A 15,324-nucleotide genomic window follows, 5' to 3' on the forward strand; every position below is an offset into this window, starting at 1 on the left:
ATGTACTGGAGTGTCCAGTCAGTGTGTCTGTATGAACCCCTCTCTCTCAGTGCAGTGTTAATGTACTGGAGTGTCCAGTCAGTGTGTGTGTATTAACCCCTCTCTCTCTCAGTGCAGTGTTAATGTACTGGAGTGTCCAGTCAGTGTGTGTGTATTAACCCCTCTCTCTCTCAGTGCAGTGTTAATGTACTGGAGTGTCCAGTCAGTGTGTCTGTATTAACCCCTCTCTCTCTCTCAGTGCAGTGTTAATGTACTGGAGTGTCCAGTCAGTGTGTGTGTATTAACCCCTCTCTCTCTCAGTGCAGTGTTAATGTACTGGAGTGTCCAGTCAGTGTGTGTGTGTATTAACCCCTCTCTCTCAGTGCAGTGTTAATGTACTGGAGTGTCCAGTCAGTGTGTGTATTAACCCCTCTCTCTCTCAGTGCAGTGTTAATGTACTGGAGTGTCCAGTCAGTGTGTGTGTATTAACCCCTCTCTCTCTCTCAGTGCAGTGTTAATGTACTGGAGTGTCCAGTCAGTGTGTGTGTATTAACCCCTCTCTCTCTCAGTGCAGTGTTAATGTACTGGAGTGTCCAGTCAGTGTGTGTGTGTATTAACCCCTCTCTCTCAGTGCAGTGTTAATGTACTGGAGTGTCCAGTCAGTGTGTGTATTAACCCCTCTCTCTCTCAGTGCAGTGTTAATGTACTGGAGTGTCCAGTCAGTGTGTGTGTATTAACCCCTCTCTCTCTCAGTGCAGTGTTAATGTACTGGAGTGTCCAGTCAGTGTGTGTGTATTAACCCCTCTCTCTCAGTGCAGTGTTAATGTACTGGAGTGTCCAGTCAGTGTGTGTATTAACCCCTCTCTCTCTCAGTGCAGTGTTAATGTACTGGAGTGTCCAGTCAGTGTGTGTGTATTAACCCCTCTCTCTCTCAGTGCAGTGTTAATGTACTGGAGTGTCCAGTCAGTGTGTGTGTATTAACCCCTCTCTCTCTCAGTGCAGTGTTAATGTACTGGAGTGATACAGACAAGTATTATTAAGAATAAGATATACAGGAAGGAAATATATACTTTCCGTTTTTGTATCAACCACTTCACAGCTTGAACCACAGGGCAATTTCCTGTTTAGGTTCCTGTTTTGAACTTTTTTTTCAAACTTTTTTTTGTTTTGAGTGTCTCTAAAAGAATCTGTACTCCAGGTGTGTGTGTGTGTCTATACAGTGAGTCTGTACTCCAGGTGTGTGTGTGTGTCTATACAGTGAGTCTGTACTCCAGGTGTGTGTGTGTTTCTATACAGTGAGCCTGTACTCCAGGTGTGTGTCTGTCTCTATACAGTGAGTCTGTACTCCAGGTGTGTGTCTGTCTCTATACAGTGAGTCTGTACTCCAGGTGTGTGTGTGTGTGTGTGTGTGTCTATACAGTGAGTCTGTACTCCAGGTGTGTGTGTGTCTATACAGTGAGTCTGTACTCCAGGTGTGTGTGTGTGTCTATACAGTGAGTCTGTACTTTGTGCTCCCAACGTCTCTGCTTCTGGACAGCAGGCAGACGTCTACAAATTAACAACATGCAAAGAAGCGTAGTGTGTATAGACAAAATTATTATTGAAAACTATTTTACAAATTATGACTGTTTTCACTATTTTTTATAATTCCCTTACTGTTACATTACACACACCTGGAGTACAGACTCACTGTATAGACACACACACACACCTGGAGTACAGACTCACTGTATAGACACACACACAGGGAGAGAAGCTGGGAGTCAGGGGCCTTGCTCAGGGGCCCCAGCTCTCCAGGAGACTCACACACACCTGGAGTACAGACTCACTGTATAGACACACACAGGGAGAGAAGCTGGGGTTCAGGGGCCTCACTAAGGGGCCCCAGCTCTCCAGGAGACTCACACACAGACAGGGAGAGAAGCTGGGGGTCAGAGCGCAGGGTCAGACATTTATACAGCACTCCTGGAGCAGCTGGGGTTCAGGGGCCTCCCTCAGGGGCCCCAGCTCTCCAGGAGACACACACAGGGAGAGAAGCTGGGGGTCAGAGTGCAAGGTCACACATTTATACAGCACCCCTGGAGCAACTGGGGTTCAGGGGCCTGGCTCAGGGGCCCAACTCTCCAGGACACACACACACACCTGGAGTACAGACACACTGTATAGACACACACACACACACACACACACACACACACACACACACACACACACACACACACACGGAGAGAAGCTGGGGTTCAGGGGCCTCGCTCAGGGGCCCAACGGAGTAGGATTCCTCTGCCGGCCGCAGGATTCGAACCGGCAACCTTCCAGTCACAGGCGCAGGTCCTGAGTCACAAAGACAGCTCCGCCCACAAACCAGGAGAGACAGGTTCTACCTCTGGGGTTCTCTACACAGGAAGTCACGAGTTTCCCAAAACAACAGAACAGCCGGCTCTCTGAACACAGTCTGGATCTCGAGCTCCAGAACCTGTGCTCTGGAGCGGATCTGAACCAGAACCTCACTGTCTGCCCTCGGTCTTCGAAGCCTGTGTCGCTGTTCAGCCGGGACATCACTACCCAGACTCAGACACCCTGAGAATCAGGTCCAGCTTCTCACTGCGCGCCCTGCAGGAGCCCAGCCTGACCAGCGTGTCGAACTGGTGTCTCCAGAAACCACAGAGCCCTCCAGTTTCAGAGACAGTCTGTCTCCACCTGCGGACCCTCCTTTTGGGAGTCACCACCAGATGGCGCTACTGATCACCACGGTGTCCCTTCGTTCCAAAGCCAGGAGACTTCATACCTGAGCCTGAAGGGACAGTGATTTCCTTCTCTCCCCTCTGAACACGTTTCCTTCCCCGAGTCTCCCACCACACAGTCATACACTGCAGAAAGGCACACTGACTGCCTGGGAGTTAACAGATTATTTAAATTCAATTATAGTAACACATACAGTAAATTAACACACTCTAAATGGAATAACTTGGGGGTGATCTTTGATCCAGGCTTGAATTTTGACCTTCGTGGGCAGAGGTGTGTAAAACCATGATTCGTCCGCCTCAGAGATATCGCCAGTCTGCAGCCTTTGCTGTCTCTGACTAGAACTGAAGAGCAGGTCAACACGTTCGTTTTCTCTCAGAGTGATTCCTGCAATGCTCTACTCTCTGGGGTTTCTAAATCCACACTGAACAAACTCCAGTCTGTCCAGAATCCGCCAGCCACAATCCTGACCAGGTCCAATGCAAGTGATCCCATCACTCCTGTCCTGGAGTCCCTGCACTGGCTTCCCGTCAGGCTTCGTGTCGACTTCGAAATCCTCCTGCTCGCCTGTAAGGCTCTGCTTGTCTGAGCTGCTGTCGCCCTGCTCCCCACCTCACCACCTTCGCTCCTCTGATTCTGCTCTCCTGTCTGTCCCCCAAGCCCCTCGACACTCTAGGGGTGACAGGGCTTCTCCTGCTGCGCCCCCAAGCTCTGGACTCTCTCCCCAAGGACATCAGAGAGTCTCCTTCTCTAAACCCCTTCAGATCCAGACTCAACCTTCCTCTTCGGAAACGCTTTTACTGACTCAGGTCTGTGTCTCTTCCTCTTCGACTTCGGTTTGAATCCCTGGTTTCAGTTCCTCGAACTCTGTAATCGCCTGTCTCTGTGTCTTTTTCTTTGTCTTTAAAGTGCTTTAGAAGCTATTTTAAAGGCGCTATATAATGTTTATATATAAGTTTATGATACTGATTGGCGTTGTGCACAGTGGCAGGATGCGAGAGTACTTTCACACTGAAGCCAGCTGGGAAAGTGAGAGAGGGGTCTCAGTTCTGACAGGGAAAGTCAGTCTATTTCTGTCTCTTTCAGCTGTTCCCTTGTCTGTCCCCCCTCCCCCCTCCCCCCTCATTCTCTTCCCTCATTATCTCGCCTGCCTGCTGTCGCCCTCCCACTGGGAGAGCTGATCCAGGCTCTGATTGTCCATCTACAGCTGAGAGCATCAGACACACTGATTAACACTGCACTGAGAGAGAGAGGGGTTAATACAGACACACTGACTGGACACTCCAGTACATTAACACTGCACTGAGAGAGAGGGGTTAATACACACACTGACTGGACACTCCAGTACATTAACACTGCACTGAGAGAGAGAGAGGGGTTAATACACACACACTGACTGGACACTCCAGTACATTAACACTGCACTGAGAGAGAGGGGTTAATACAGACACACTGACTGGACACTCCAGTACATTAACACTGCACTGAGAGAGAGAGGGGTTAATACAGACACACTGACTGGACACTCCAGTACATTAACACTGCACTGAGAGAGAGGGGTTAATACAGACACACTGACTGGACACTCCAGTACATTAACACTGCACTGAGAGAGAGAGAGGGGTTAATACAGACACACTGACTGGACACTCCAGTACATTAACACTGCACTGAGAGAGAGGGGTTAATACAGACACACTGACTGGACACTCCAGTACATGAACACTGCACTGAGAGAGAGAGGGGTTAATACACATACACTGACTGGACACTCCAGTACATTAACACTGCACTGAGAGAGAGAGGGGTTAATACAGACACACTGACTGGACACTCCAGTACATTAACACTGCACTGAGAGAGAGGGGTTAATACAGACACACTGACTGGACACTCCAGTACATGAACACTGCACTGAGAGAGAGAGGGGTTAATACACATACACTGACTGGACACTCCAGTACATTAACACTGCACTGAGAGAGAGAGGGGTTAATACAGACACACTGACTGGACACTCCAGTACATTAACACTGCACTGAGAGAGAGAGGGGTTAATACAGACACACTGACTGGACACTCCAGTACATTAACACTGCACTGAGAGAGAGAGAGGGGTTCATACAGACACACTGACTGGACACTCCAGTACATTAACACTGCACTGAGAGAGAGAGGGGTTAATACACACACACTGACTGGACACTCCAGTACATTAACACTGCACTGAGAGAGAGAGAGGGGTTCATACAGACACACTGACTGGACACTCCAGTACATTAACACTGCACTGAGAGAGAGAGGGGTTAATACACACACACTGACTGGACACTCCAGTACATTAACACTGCACTGAGAGAGAGAGAGGGGTTAATACACACACACTGACTGGACACTCCAGTACATTAACACTGCACTGAGAGAGAGAGGGTTGAGGTTTTAAAAAGACCTTCATTCCATTAGAACAACAAAACCAAAAACAAACAACAAACAACAAACGGAGTCTCCCTCCTCCCCCTCCCGCACTCAACACATAAAATCATCAGCTGTCAACATGACCACTGCTTTCCACTGCTCCCCCGTTCACACCTCCTGACACCCCCAACACCCCGGGCACAGCTCTCGGGGTGTCACCCCGCGCCCCTGAGACCCAGCGAGTCCTGACCCCCCTGCTGTGGAGAAACTCTCTCCCCTGACTGCGGTCTCACGAACGTCACCCCAGCAGAGCCAATGAGCACCCCCAGACCTGTGGCCCCCATCATCGCCCCCGTCAGGCTCCAGCGGGTGACCCAGGTCTGAGACTCTCTCTGGTCACGGCTGCGTGCGGAGGGCTGGGGGCCGGCGGGGACTGGGGCCACAGGGGCCACAGGGGTCACAGGGACTGCTGAACTGGGCTGTCCAGACTCACCCTCTGCCTGCTCTCAGCCTCCAGTGCCACAGGGCCAGTGGACATGAGGCGACGTCCACCTGTCCATCTGTCCATCTGTCCACCCCTCCATCTCTTTATCAACTCTCGACCCCTCTCTTCCTGACTGCGGTCCGTCACAGGACACACACACACACCCTGGACAGGACAGCTGTGCTCTGTGTGTGGTTTACTGTTCAGTCATGTGAAGAGTGAGCGGGGAGGGGTGGGAGGGGGTGAGGACTTTGTGAGGAGTGAGGGGTGAACAGGTAGGAGTGAGGGGTGAGAGGAGTGAGAGGGGGTGAGGAGTGAACAGGTAGGAGTGAGAGGTTGGGGGTGAGGAGTGTGAGGTGATGAGTGAGGGGTGAACAGGTAGGAGTGAGTGGTGAGGTTTGTGAGGGGTGAGAGGAGTTAGTGGGTGTGAGGGGTGAGGTTTGTGAGGGATGAGGGGGTGAGGGGTGAACAGTGACGGGTGAGGGGTGAACAGGTGTGAGGGGTGAGGAGAGCGAGGGGTGAGGAGTGTGAGGGATGAGTGAGGTGTGAGGAGTGTGAGGGGACTGAGGGGTGAACAGGTAGGTGTGAGGGGGGAGTGAGGGTAGTGAGGTGTGAGGGGAGTGAGGGGTGAGAGAGGGTGAGGGGGGTGAGGTGTGAGGGGTTAGGGGAGTGAGGAGTGAGAGAGGGTGAGGGGAGTGAGGTGTGAGGGGAGTGAGGGGGGTGAGGGGAGTGAGGTGTGAGGGGAGTGAGGGATGAGTGAGGGGGTGAGGAGTGAGGGGTGACTTGAGCAGCTCAGAAAGCGCAGGGCTGTGCTCAGAGACTCCTGGAGGCTGCTGGGAGGGACAGGCAGACCTGACTCAGGAATGCCCACCGATGGTCCCGGCTCTGTCCATATTAGTACACGCCAGCGACGCGCTGCCGTCCCATTCCAAGACACGGGGCTATTTCTGAGGTGAAAGACGAGCCCTCCTGCTCTCTCTCCCTCCTTCTTGGACAAGCCCCACGGCGCTGCTATAGTTAGCCCCCGGAGGCCGGGGTATATAAGTCCCGGGGGACCGGTGCCCTCATGTCAGTCAGCTCTCCCTCGTGGTCCGGCGCAGGCTCCTCTCTCATCCCGAACCTCCAAGCTCCGATCCCAGCACAGCATGGTGAGTATCCTGGCTTTCCTGCCACTCCACGCACGCTCCGAGGGGTTTCCTGGGAGAGTTGAGTCTGTGTGAGGGGGGAGGGTGGGGGCGCAGGGCAGCCCAGCTGTTGGGCTATTCCCTGACGGAGCAGCAGGATCAGATCAGCCCCCTGGATGGGCCAGCTCTTGTCTCTCGTGTCTCAGACCCCAGCCTGCTCTCCAGGAGACACACACACACACACAGGGAGAGGAGCTGGGGGTCAGGGGCCTGGCTCAGGGGCCCCAGCTCTCCAGGAGACACACACACGCACACACAGGGAGAGGAGCTGGGGGTCAGGGGCCTGACTCAGGGGCCCCAGCTCTCCAGGAGACACACACACACAGGGAGAGGAGCTGGAGGTCAGGGGCCTGACTCAGGGGCCCCTGCTCTCCAGGAGACACACACACGCACACAGGGAGAGGAGCTGGGGGTCAGGGGCCTGGCTCAGGGGCCCCTGCTCTCCAGGAGACACACACACGCACACAGGGAGAGGAGCTGGGGGTCAGGGGCCTGGCTCAGGGGCCCCTGCTCTCCAGGAGACACACACACACACACACACACACACACAGGGAGAAGAGCTGGGGGTCAGGGGCCTAGCTCAGGGGCCCCAGCTCTCCAGGAGACACACACACAGGGAGAGGAGCTGGGGGTCAGGGGCCTATCTCAGGGGCCCCAGCTCTCCAGGAGACACACACACACCCGGCCGTGGGATTCGTACCAGCAACCTCCCAGCCCCGGGTGCAGGTCCTGAGCCCCAGAGCCACCCCACCGCCCCAGTGCTGTCTGAGCCTGGGCACACAGGAGACACTCGCACACGCCTTCTGAAACGTCTAGTCTGGCTTTCAAAAGACACACGGGTTTCACTCTTCTGGGGGTAGACTGAGCTATTGTGCGAAGACGTCAGTCATGCGTCAGTTCATTGAGGACAGGGCTTAAGAGACACGAAGTTCTCTGCTGTCCCAAACCAGGCTGTTCTAGAGCTAATTTTCCACGTCAGGTTATTGACAACCTTATTACCAACAGGAACAAGTAATAGGTTTATTCCATGCTGAAAAAAAGAAGAAAGAGAACACAACGTTTCGGCCGTGGAGCCTTCTTCAGGTGTGAAGAAGGCTCCACGGCCGAAACGTTGTGTTCTCTTTCTTCTTTTTTTCAGCATGGAATAAACCTATTACTTGTTCCTTTGCAGCCTACGCATGCTGACGCAGCTACCCACCTGAACTACTACTACTTATTACCAACAGTATTACTGTCCCACACAGAGACACACCTCTTTTACAGCACTGATCTCTATTACTGTCCCACACAGAGACACAGCTCTCTTACAGCACTGATCTCTATTACTGTCCCACACAGAGACACAGCTCTCTTACAGCACTGATCTCTATTACTGTCCCACAGAGACACAGCTCTCTTACAGCACTGATCTCTATTACTGTCCCACACAGAGACACAGCTCTCTTACAGCACTGATCTCTATTACTGTCCCACACAGAGACACACCTCTTTTACAGCACTGATCTCTGTTATTGTCACACAGAGACACAGCTCTTTTACGGCACTGATCTCTATTACTGTCCCACACAGAGAGACAGCTCTTTTACAGCACTGATCTCATTACTGTCCCACACAGAGACACAGCTCTTTTACAGCACTGATCTCTATTACTGTCCCACACAGAGACACAGCTCTCTTACAGCACTGATCTCTATTACTGTCCCACACAGAGACACAGCTCTCTTACAGCACTGATCTCTATTACTGTCCCACACAGAGACACAGCTCTCTTACAGCACTGATCTCTATTACTGTCACACAGAGACACAGCTCTTTTACAGCACTGATCTCTATTACTGTCCCACACAGAGACACAGCTCTCTTACAGCACTGATCTCTATTACTGTCCCACACAGAGACACAGCTCTCTTACAGCACTGATCTCTATTACTGTCACACAGAGACACAGCTCTCTTACAGCACTGATCTCTATTACTGTCCCACACAGAGACACAGCTCTTTTACAGCACTGATCTCTATTACTGTCCCACACAGAGACACAGCTCTCTTACAGCACTGATCTCTATTACTGTCCCACACAGAGACACAGCTCTCTTACAGCACTGATCTCTATTACTGTCACACATAGAGACACAGCTCTTTTACAGCACTGATCTCTATTACTGTCACACATAGAGACACAGCTCTTTTACAGCCCTGATCTCAGTGGAGTTGGAAGACAGTTGATCCCTGATGGATGCAATTAAAGCTGATATTCAAAACCAACATAGATAAATATTTCCCCTCAGATTCTCATTGAAAGTTAAAGGACAGTCGACAGTTGTGACTTGATGGTCAGTGTTCAATAATGAAGAAGTGTCTGACGCAGTGTCGGTGTTGTGTCTGCAGTGTGTAGGTCTGTGTCTGACGCAGTGTCGGTGCTGTGTCTGCAGTGTGTAGGTCTGTGTCTGACGCAGTGTCGGTGCTGTGTCTGCAGTGTGTAGGTCTGTGTCTGACGCAGTGTCGGTGCTGTGTCTGCAGTGTGTAGGTCTGTGTCTGACGCAGTGTCGGTGTTGTGTCTGCAGTGTGTAGGTCTGTGTCTGACGCAGTGTCGGTGTTGTGTCTACAGTGTGTAGGTCTGTGTCTGACGCAGTGTCGGTGCTGTGTCTGCAGTGTGTAGGTCTGTGTCTGACGCAGTGTCGGTGTTGTGTCTGCAGTGTGTAGGTCTGTGTCTGACGCAGTGTCGGTGCTGTGTCTGCAGTGTGTAGGTCTGTGTCTGACGCAGTGTCGGTGTTGTGTCTACAGTGTGTAGGTCTGTGTCTGACGCAGTGTCGGTGCTGTGTCTGCAGTGTGTAGGTCTGTGTCTGACGCAGTGTCGGTGCTGTGTCTGCAGTGTGTAGGTCTGTGTCTGACGCAGTGTCGGTGTTGTGTCTACAGTGTGTAGGTCTGTGTCTGACGCAGTGTCTGTTTTACACTACAGGCACCCAAGAAGGCCAAGAGGAGGCAGACAGCAGAGGGCGGTTCCTCCAATGTGTTCTCCATGTTCGAGCAGAGCCAGATCCAGGAGTACAAGGAGGTGCGTGTTACTGTGACACACACACTGTCACACACTGACACACACTGTCACACACTGTCACACACCGACACACAGTGACACACACTGTCAGACACTGACACACACTGACACACACTGTCACACAGTGATGCACACCAACACACACCGACACACAGTGACACACAGTGACACACACTGTCAGACACTGTCACACACTGACACACACTGACACACACTGACACACACAGAGCCCTGGTCAGGAAAAGCAGAGAAAAAACAGTTTTGTCCCTGTGGGCATATATATGACTGCTGGTCAGTCCAGATCCCAGGACACTGTCAGTAAGAGTAGGGGTGTCCAGTCCGCTGGTCAGTACAGATCCCGGGACACTGTCAGTAAGAGTAGGGGTGTCCAGTCCGCTGGTCAGTCCAGATCCCAGGACACTGTCAGTAAGAGTAGGGGTGTCCAGTCCGCTGGTCAGTACAGATCCCGGGACACTGTCAGTAAGAGTAGGGGTGTCCTGACTGCTGGTCAGTACAGATCCCAGGACACTGTCAGTAAGAGTAGGGGTGTCCAGTCCGCTGGTCAGTACAGATCCCGGGACACTGTCAGTAAGAGTAGGGGTGTCCTGACTGCTGGTCAGTACAGACCCCAGGACACTGTCAGTAAGAGTAGGCGTGTCCAGTCCGCTGGTCAGTACAGATCCCAGGACACCGTCAGTAAGAGTAGGGGTGTCCAGTCCACTGGTCAGTACAGATCCCGGGACACCGTCAGTAAGAGTAGGGGTGTCCAGTCTGCTGGTCAGTACAGATCCCAGGACACCGTCAGTAAGAGTAGGGGTGTCCAGTCCACTGGTCAGTACAGATCCCAGGACACTGTCAGTAAGAGTAGGGGTGTCCAGTCCGCTGGTCAGTACAGATCCCGGGACACTGTCAGTAAGAGTAGGGGTGTCCAGTCTGCTGGTCAGTACAGATCCCAGGACACTGTCAGTAAGAGTAGGGGTGTCCAGTCTGCTGGTCAGTCCAGATCCCAGGACACTGTCAGTAAGAGTAGGGGTGTCCTGACTGCTGGTCAGTACAGATCCCAGGACACTGTCAGTAAGAGTAGGGGTGTCCAGTCCGCTGGTCAGTACAGATCCCAGGACACTGTCAGTAAGAGTAGGGGTGTCCAGTCCACTGGTCAGTACAGATCCCAGGACACCGTCAGTAAGAGTAGGGGTGTCCAGTCTGCTGGTCAGTACAGATCCCAGGACACCGTCAGTAAGAGTAGGCGTGTCCAGTCCGCTGGTCAGTACAGAACCCAGGACACTGTCAGTAAGAGTAGGGGTGTCCAGTCCGCTGGTCAGTACAGATCCCAGGACACTGTCAGTAAGAGTAGGGGTGTCCAGTCCACTGGTCAGTACAGATCCCAGGACACTGTCAGTAAGAGTAGGGGTGTCCTGACTGCTGTTGATTTGGAGAGGGGGGCCGTTGACTGACGCGAACAGGGGGGCGGGGGGTCAGGAAGGCGTAACTGACACCAGCACCTTGAGAGACTCCTGGGAATGTCTTACACAGCAGGGCTACACTGCTCCCGGCCGTATAAGTACAGCACCGAGCACAGCTGCAGGGGATCAGGTTCCCAAGGGAATATTTTAACACTGGCAGAGTTGCTGGGATCTGCCTTAGTTCTGAACTGGGATTATAATCAGACTCCACTGACACTGACAGAGCAGTCTCAGACTCTCCAGGCTGGACTGGACTGACTGGACTGGGAGCTGGATGAGTTCTGAACTGGGATTAGAATCAGACTCCACTGACACTGACAGAGCAGTCTCAGACTCTCCAGGCTGGACTGGACTGACTGGACTGGGAGCTGGATGAGTTCTGAACTGGGATTATAGTCTGACTCCACTGACACTGAGAGAGCTGGACCCAGCTGGACTGTTTCCAGTGTTTCCAGTGTTTCCAGTGTTTCCATGAATCCTTCTCCCCTGACCTGTCTGTTTCTCGCAGGCCTTCACTGTGATCGACCAGAACAGAGACGGGATCATCAGCAAGGATGACCTCCGAGACACCCTGGCTGCCATGGGTAACTGCTTTAACCTCTCTTCCTAGACACCGCTGAGCTGAGCCCCCACACCCCCTGAGCCCCCTGAGCCCTGAGCCCTGAGCCCCCTGAGCCCCGAGCCCCCACACCCCCTGAGCCCCCTGAGCCCTGAGCCCTGAGCCCCCTGAGCCCCGAGCCCCCACACCCCCTGAGTCCCCTGAGCCCTGAACCCTGAGCCCCCTGAGCCCTGAGCCCCCACACCCCCTGAGTCCCCTGAGCCCTGAACCCTGAGCCCCCTGAGCCCTGAGCCACGACAGTGCGACAGTGCGACAGTGTGCTTACCACCCTCTGGCTCTCTGCAGGCACCAACATGAAGAGTGAGGAGCTGGATGCCATGGTCAAGGAAGCCAGTGGACCCATCAACTTCACTGTGTTCCTCACCATGTTCGGAGAGAAACTCAGAGGTGACATTCTCTTCCCCTCTCTCTCTCAGTGCAGTGTTGATGTACTGGAGTGTCCAGTCAGTGTGTCTGTATTAACCCCTCTCTCTCTCAGTACAGTGTTAATGTACTGGAGTGTCCAGTCAGTGTGTCTGTATTAACCCCTCTCTCTCAGTGCAGTGTTAATGTACTGGAGTGTCCAGTCAGTGTGTCTGTATTAACCCCTCTCTCTCTCTCTCTCTCTCTCTCTCTCTCTCTCTCTCTCTCTCTCTCTCTCAATTCAATTCAATTCAAGGTGCTTTATTAGCATGACCGATGGGTACAATCAGTGTTGCCAAAGCAAATAAAAATAATAAAATTAACATAGAACAAAACAAAAAATAGAAGTAAAATAAAATCTACAGACATGTTACAGACATTTACAACAAAGACATATTATATAATATTGACATACTGTAGGCAGCTGGAGCATTATTGGGAGACGGACTCACTGTTCCTCAGGCTGTGACAGGAGATCACATACTGGGCTGCCAGATCAACTGAGTTCCCTCCTCCCTCTCCCAGTAGGATTGGGACCTGTTGTGGTTTTGGCAGGTGTGGGAACTCTGGGATTAGATTTCTGAATTTCGGGAAGAATGTTTCTCTAATCCCAGAGTATCTGTCACAGTGCAGTAGGAAGTGCACCTCTGTCTCTATTTCTCCCTGGTGGCAGTGGGAGCACAGCCTGTCCTCTCTGGGCAGCCAGGTCTGCCTGTGTCGCCCAGTTTCTATGGCCAGGTTGTGGTCACTGAGCCTGTACTTCGTCAGGGTCTGTTTCTGTTTGTTATTTTTTATTTTGGTCAAATATTCAGCTAGTGTGTATTGTCTGTTTAAGGTTCTCTCTCTCTCTCTCTCTCTCAGTGCAGTGTTAATGTACTGGAGTGTCCAGTCAGTGTGTCTGTATTAATCCCTCTCTCTCAGTGCAGTGTTAATGTACTGGAGTGTCCAGTCAGTGTGTCTGTATTAACTCCTCTCTCTCTCAGTGCAGTGATAATGTATTGGAGTGTCCAGTCAGTGTGTCTGTATTAACCCCTCTCTCTCTCAGTGCAGTGTTAATGTACTGGAGTGTCCAGTCAGTGTGTCTGTATGAACCCCTCTCTCTCTCTTCAGGCGCTGACCCAGAAGACGTCATTCTTGGTGCCTTCAAGGTGCTCGACCCACAGGGTACTGGCACCATCAAGAAGGCCTTGTGAGTACCTGCCTAGCCAGCCATCACCTACAGATTTCTGTAATATCATATGGAGCGTTTATATATAGTATTTACTCAACTTCCACTGTATACAATACCCACAATCAAGTCAGTAAACCAGTTTTTGAAAAGCCATTTTGTCTCTCTTTGTAGCCTGGAGGAGCTCCTGACCACCCAGTGTGATAGGTTCTCTCCAGAAGAGGTAATAGGAGTATGTCTAGTTATCACTGTTTCAGCTCTCTGACTCTCTCAGTGCAGTGTTAATGTACTGGAGTGTCCAGTCAGTGTGTCTGTATTAACCCCTCTCTCTCTCAGTGCAGTGTTAATGTACTGGAGTGTCCAGTCAGTGTGTCTGTATTAACCCCTCTCTCTCAGTGCAGTGTTCATGTACTGGAGTGTCCAGTCAGTGTGTCTGTATGAACCCCCCTCTCTCTCAGTGCAGTGTTAATGTACTGGAGTGTCCAGTCAGTGTGTCTGTATTAACCCCTCTCTCTCTCAGTGCAGTGTTAATGTACTGGAGTGTCCAGTCAGTGTGTCTGTATTAACCCCTCTCTCTCAGTGCAGTGTTCATGTACTGGAGTGTCCAGTCAGTGTGTCTGTATGAACCCCTCTCTCTCTCAGTGCAGTGTTAATGTACTGGAGTGTCCAGTCAGTGTGTCTGTATTAACCCCTCTCTCTCTCAGTGCAGTGTTAATGTACTCTAGTGTCCAGTCAGTGTGTGTGTATTAACCCCTCTCTCTCAGTGCAGTGTTAATGTACTGCAGTGTCCAGTCAGTGTGTCTGTATTAACCCCTCTCTCTCTCAGTGCAGTGTTAATGTACTGGAGTGTCCAGTCAGTGTGTCTGTATTAACCCCTCTCTCTCTCAGTGCAGTGTTAATGTACTGGAGTGTCCAGTCAGTGTGTCTGTATTAACCCCTCTCTCTCTCTCAGTGCAGTGTTCATGTACTGGAGTGTCCAGTCAGTGTGTCTGTATGAACCCCTCTCTCTCTCAGTGCAGTGTTAATGTACTGGAGTGTCCAGTCAGTGTGTCTGTATTAACCCCTCTCTCTCTCAGTGCAGTGTTAATGTACTCTAGTGTCCAGTCAGTGTGTGTGTATTAACCCCTCTCTCTCAGTGCAGTGTTAATGTACTGGAGTGTCCAGTGTGTGTATGAACCCCTCTCTCTCAGTGCAGTGTTAATGTACTGGAGTGTCCAGTCAGTGTGTGTGTATTAACCCCTCTCTCTCTCTCAGTGCAGTGTTAATGTACTGGAGTGTCCAGTCAGTGTGTCTGTATTAACCCCTCTCTCTCTCAGTGCAGTGTTAATGTACTGGAGTGTCCAGTCAGTGTGTCTGTATGAACCCCTCTCTCTCTCAGTGCAGTGTTAATGTACTGGAGTGTCCAGTCAGTGTGTCTGTATTAACCCCTCTCTCTCTCAGTGCAGTGTTCATGTACTGGAGTGTCCAGTCAGTGTGTCTGTATTAACCCCTCTCTCTCTCTCTCTCTCAGATGAAGAACCTCTGGACTGCCTTCCCTCCAGATGTGGCCGGCAATGTCGACTACAAGAACATCTGCTACGTCATCACACACGGAGAGGAGAAGGAGGAGTAGAGTCTCGTCCCGACCTCTCCCTCCGCTCCCCGTCCTGACTGCATTCCTCCCTGCCCCCCGCCCCGCCCCGCCCCTCCCTGTCGCGCTGTACAGATCCCCCTCCCCACACCGGACTGTCCCGTAACGGGACCGGCAGAGAGAGGCGACTGCGGGCGTGTGGGCAGGGAGCTCTTCACCCAATAAAGCTACCTTCTGAACAAA

General features: G+C 51.9%; 1 protein-coding gene across 1 annotated transcript; it reads left to right on the forward strand.

Moving 5' to 3' along the window:
- Positions 1-6,608: 6,608 nt before the first annotated feature.
- LOC148659526 (myosin regulatory light chain 2, skeletal muscle) lies at positions 6,609-15,324 on the forward strand. The gene is made up of 7 exons (XM_088637315.1): positions 6,609-6,768; positions 9,764-9,859; positions 11,831-11,906; positions 12,227-12,328; positions 13,454-13,532; positions 13,686-13,734; positions 15,022-15,324. The coding sequence occupies exons 1-7, from the start codon at positions 6,766-6,768 to the stop codon at positions 15,121-15,123; spliced, it is 507 nt and encodes a 168-aa protein (XP_088493441.1). The 5' UTR covers positions 6,609-6,765; the 3' UTR covers positions 15,124-15,324.

Source organism: Lepisosteus platostomus, chromosome 6, assembly GCF_059453375.1.
Source record: "Lepisosteus platostomus isolate fLepPlt1 chromosome 6, fLepPlt1.hap1, whole genome shotgun sequence".
Taxonomy (NCBI): domain Eukaryota; kingdom Metazoa; phylum Chordata; class Actinopteri; order Semionotiformes; family Lepisosteidae; genus Lepisosteus; species Lepisosteus platostomus.

Bases quoted from the DNA above. Each gene is read 5' to 3' on its own strand.
- LOC148659526 (XM_088637315.1), top strand. The intron at 12,329-13,453 runs GTGACATTCTCT...CTCTCTCTTCAG, and splicing joins GTTCGGAGAGAAACTCAGAG to GCGCTGACCCAGAAGACGTC. The intron at 13,533-13,685 runs GTGAGTACCTGC...CTCTCTTTGTAG, and splicing joins GGCACCATCAAGAAGGCCTT to CCTGGAGGAGCTCCTGACCA.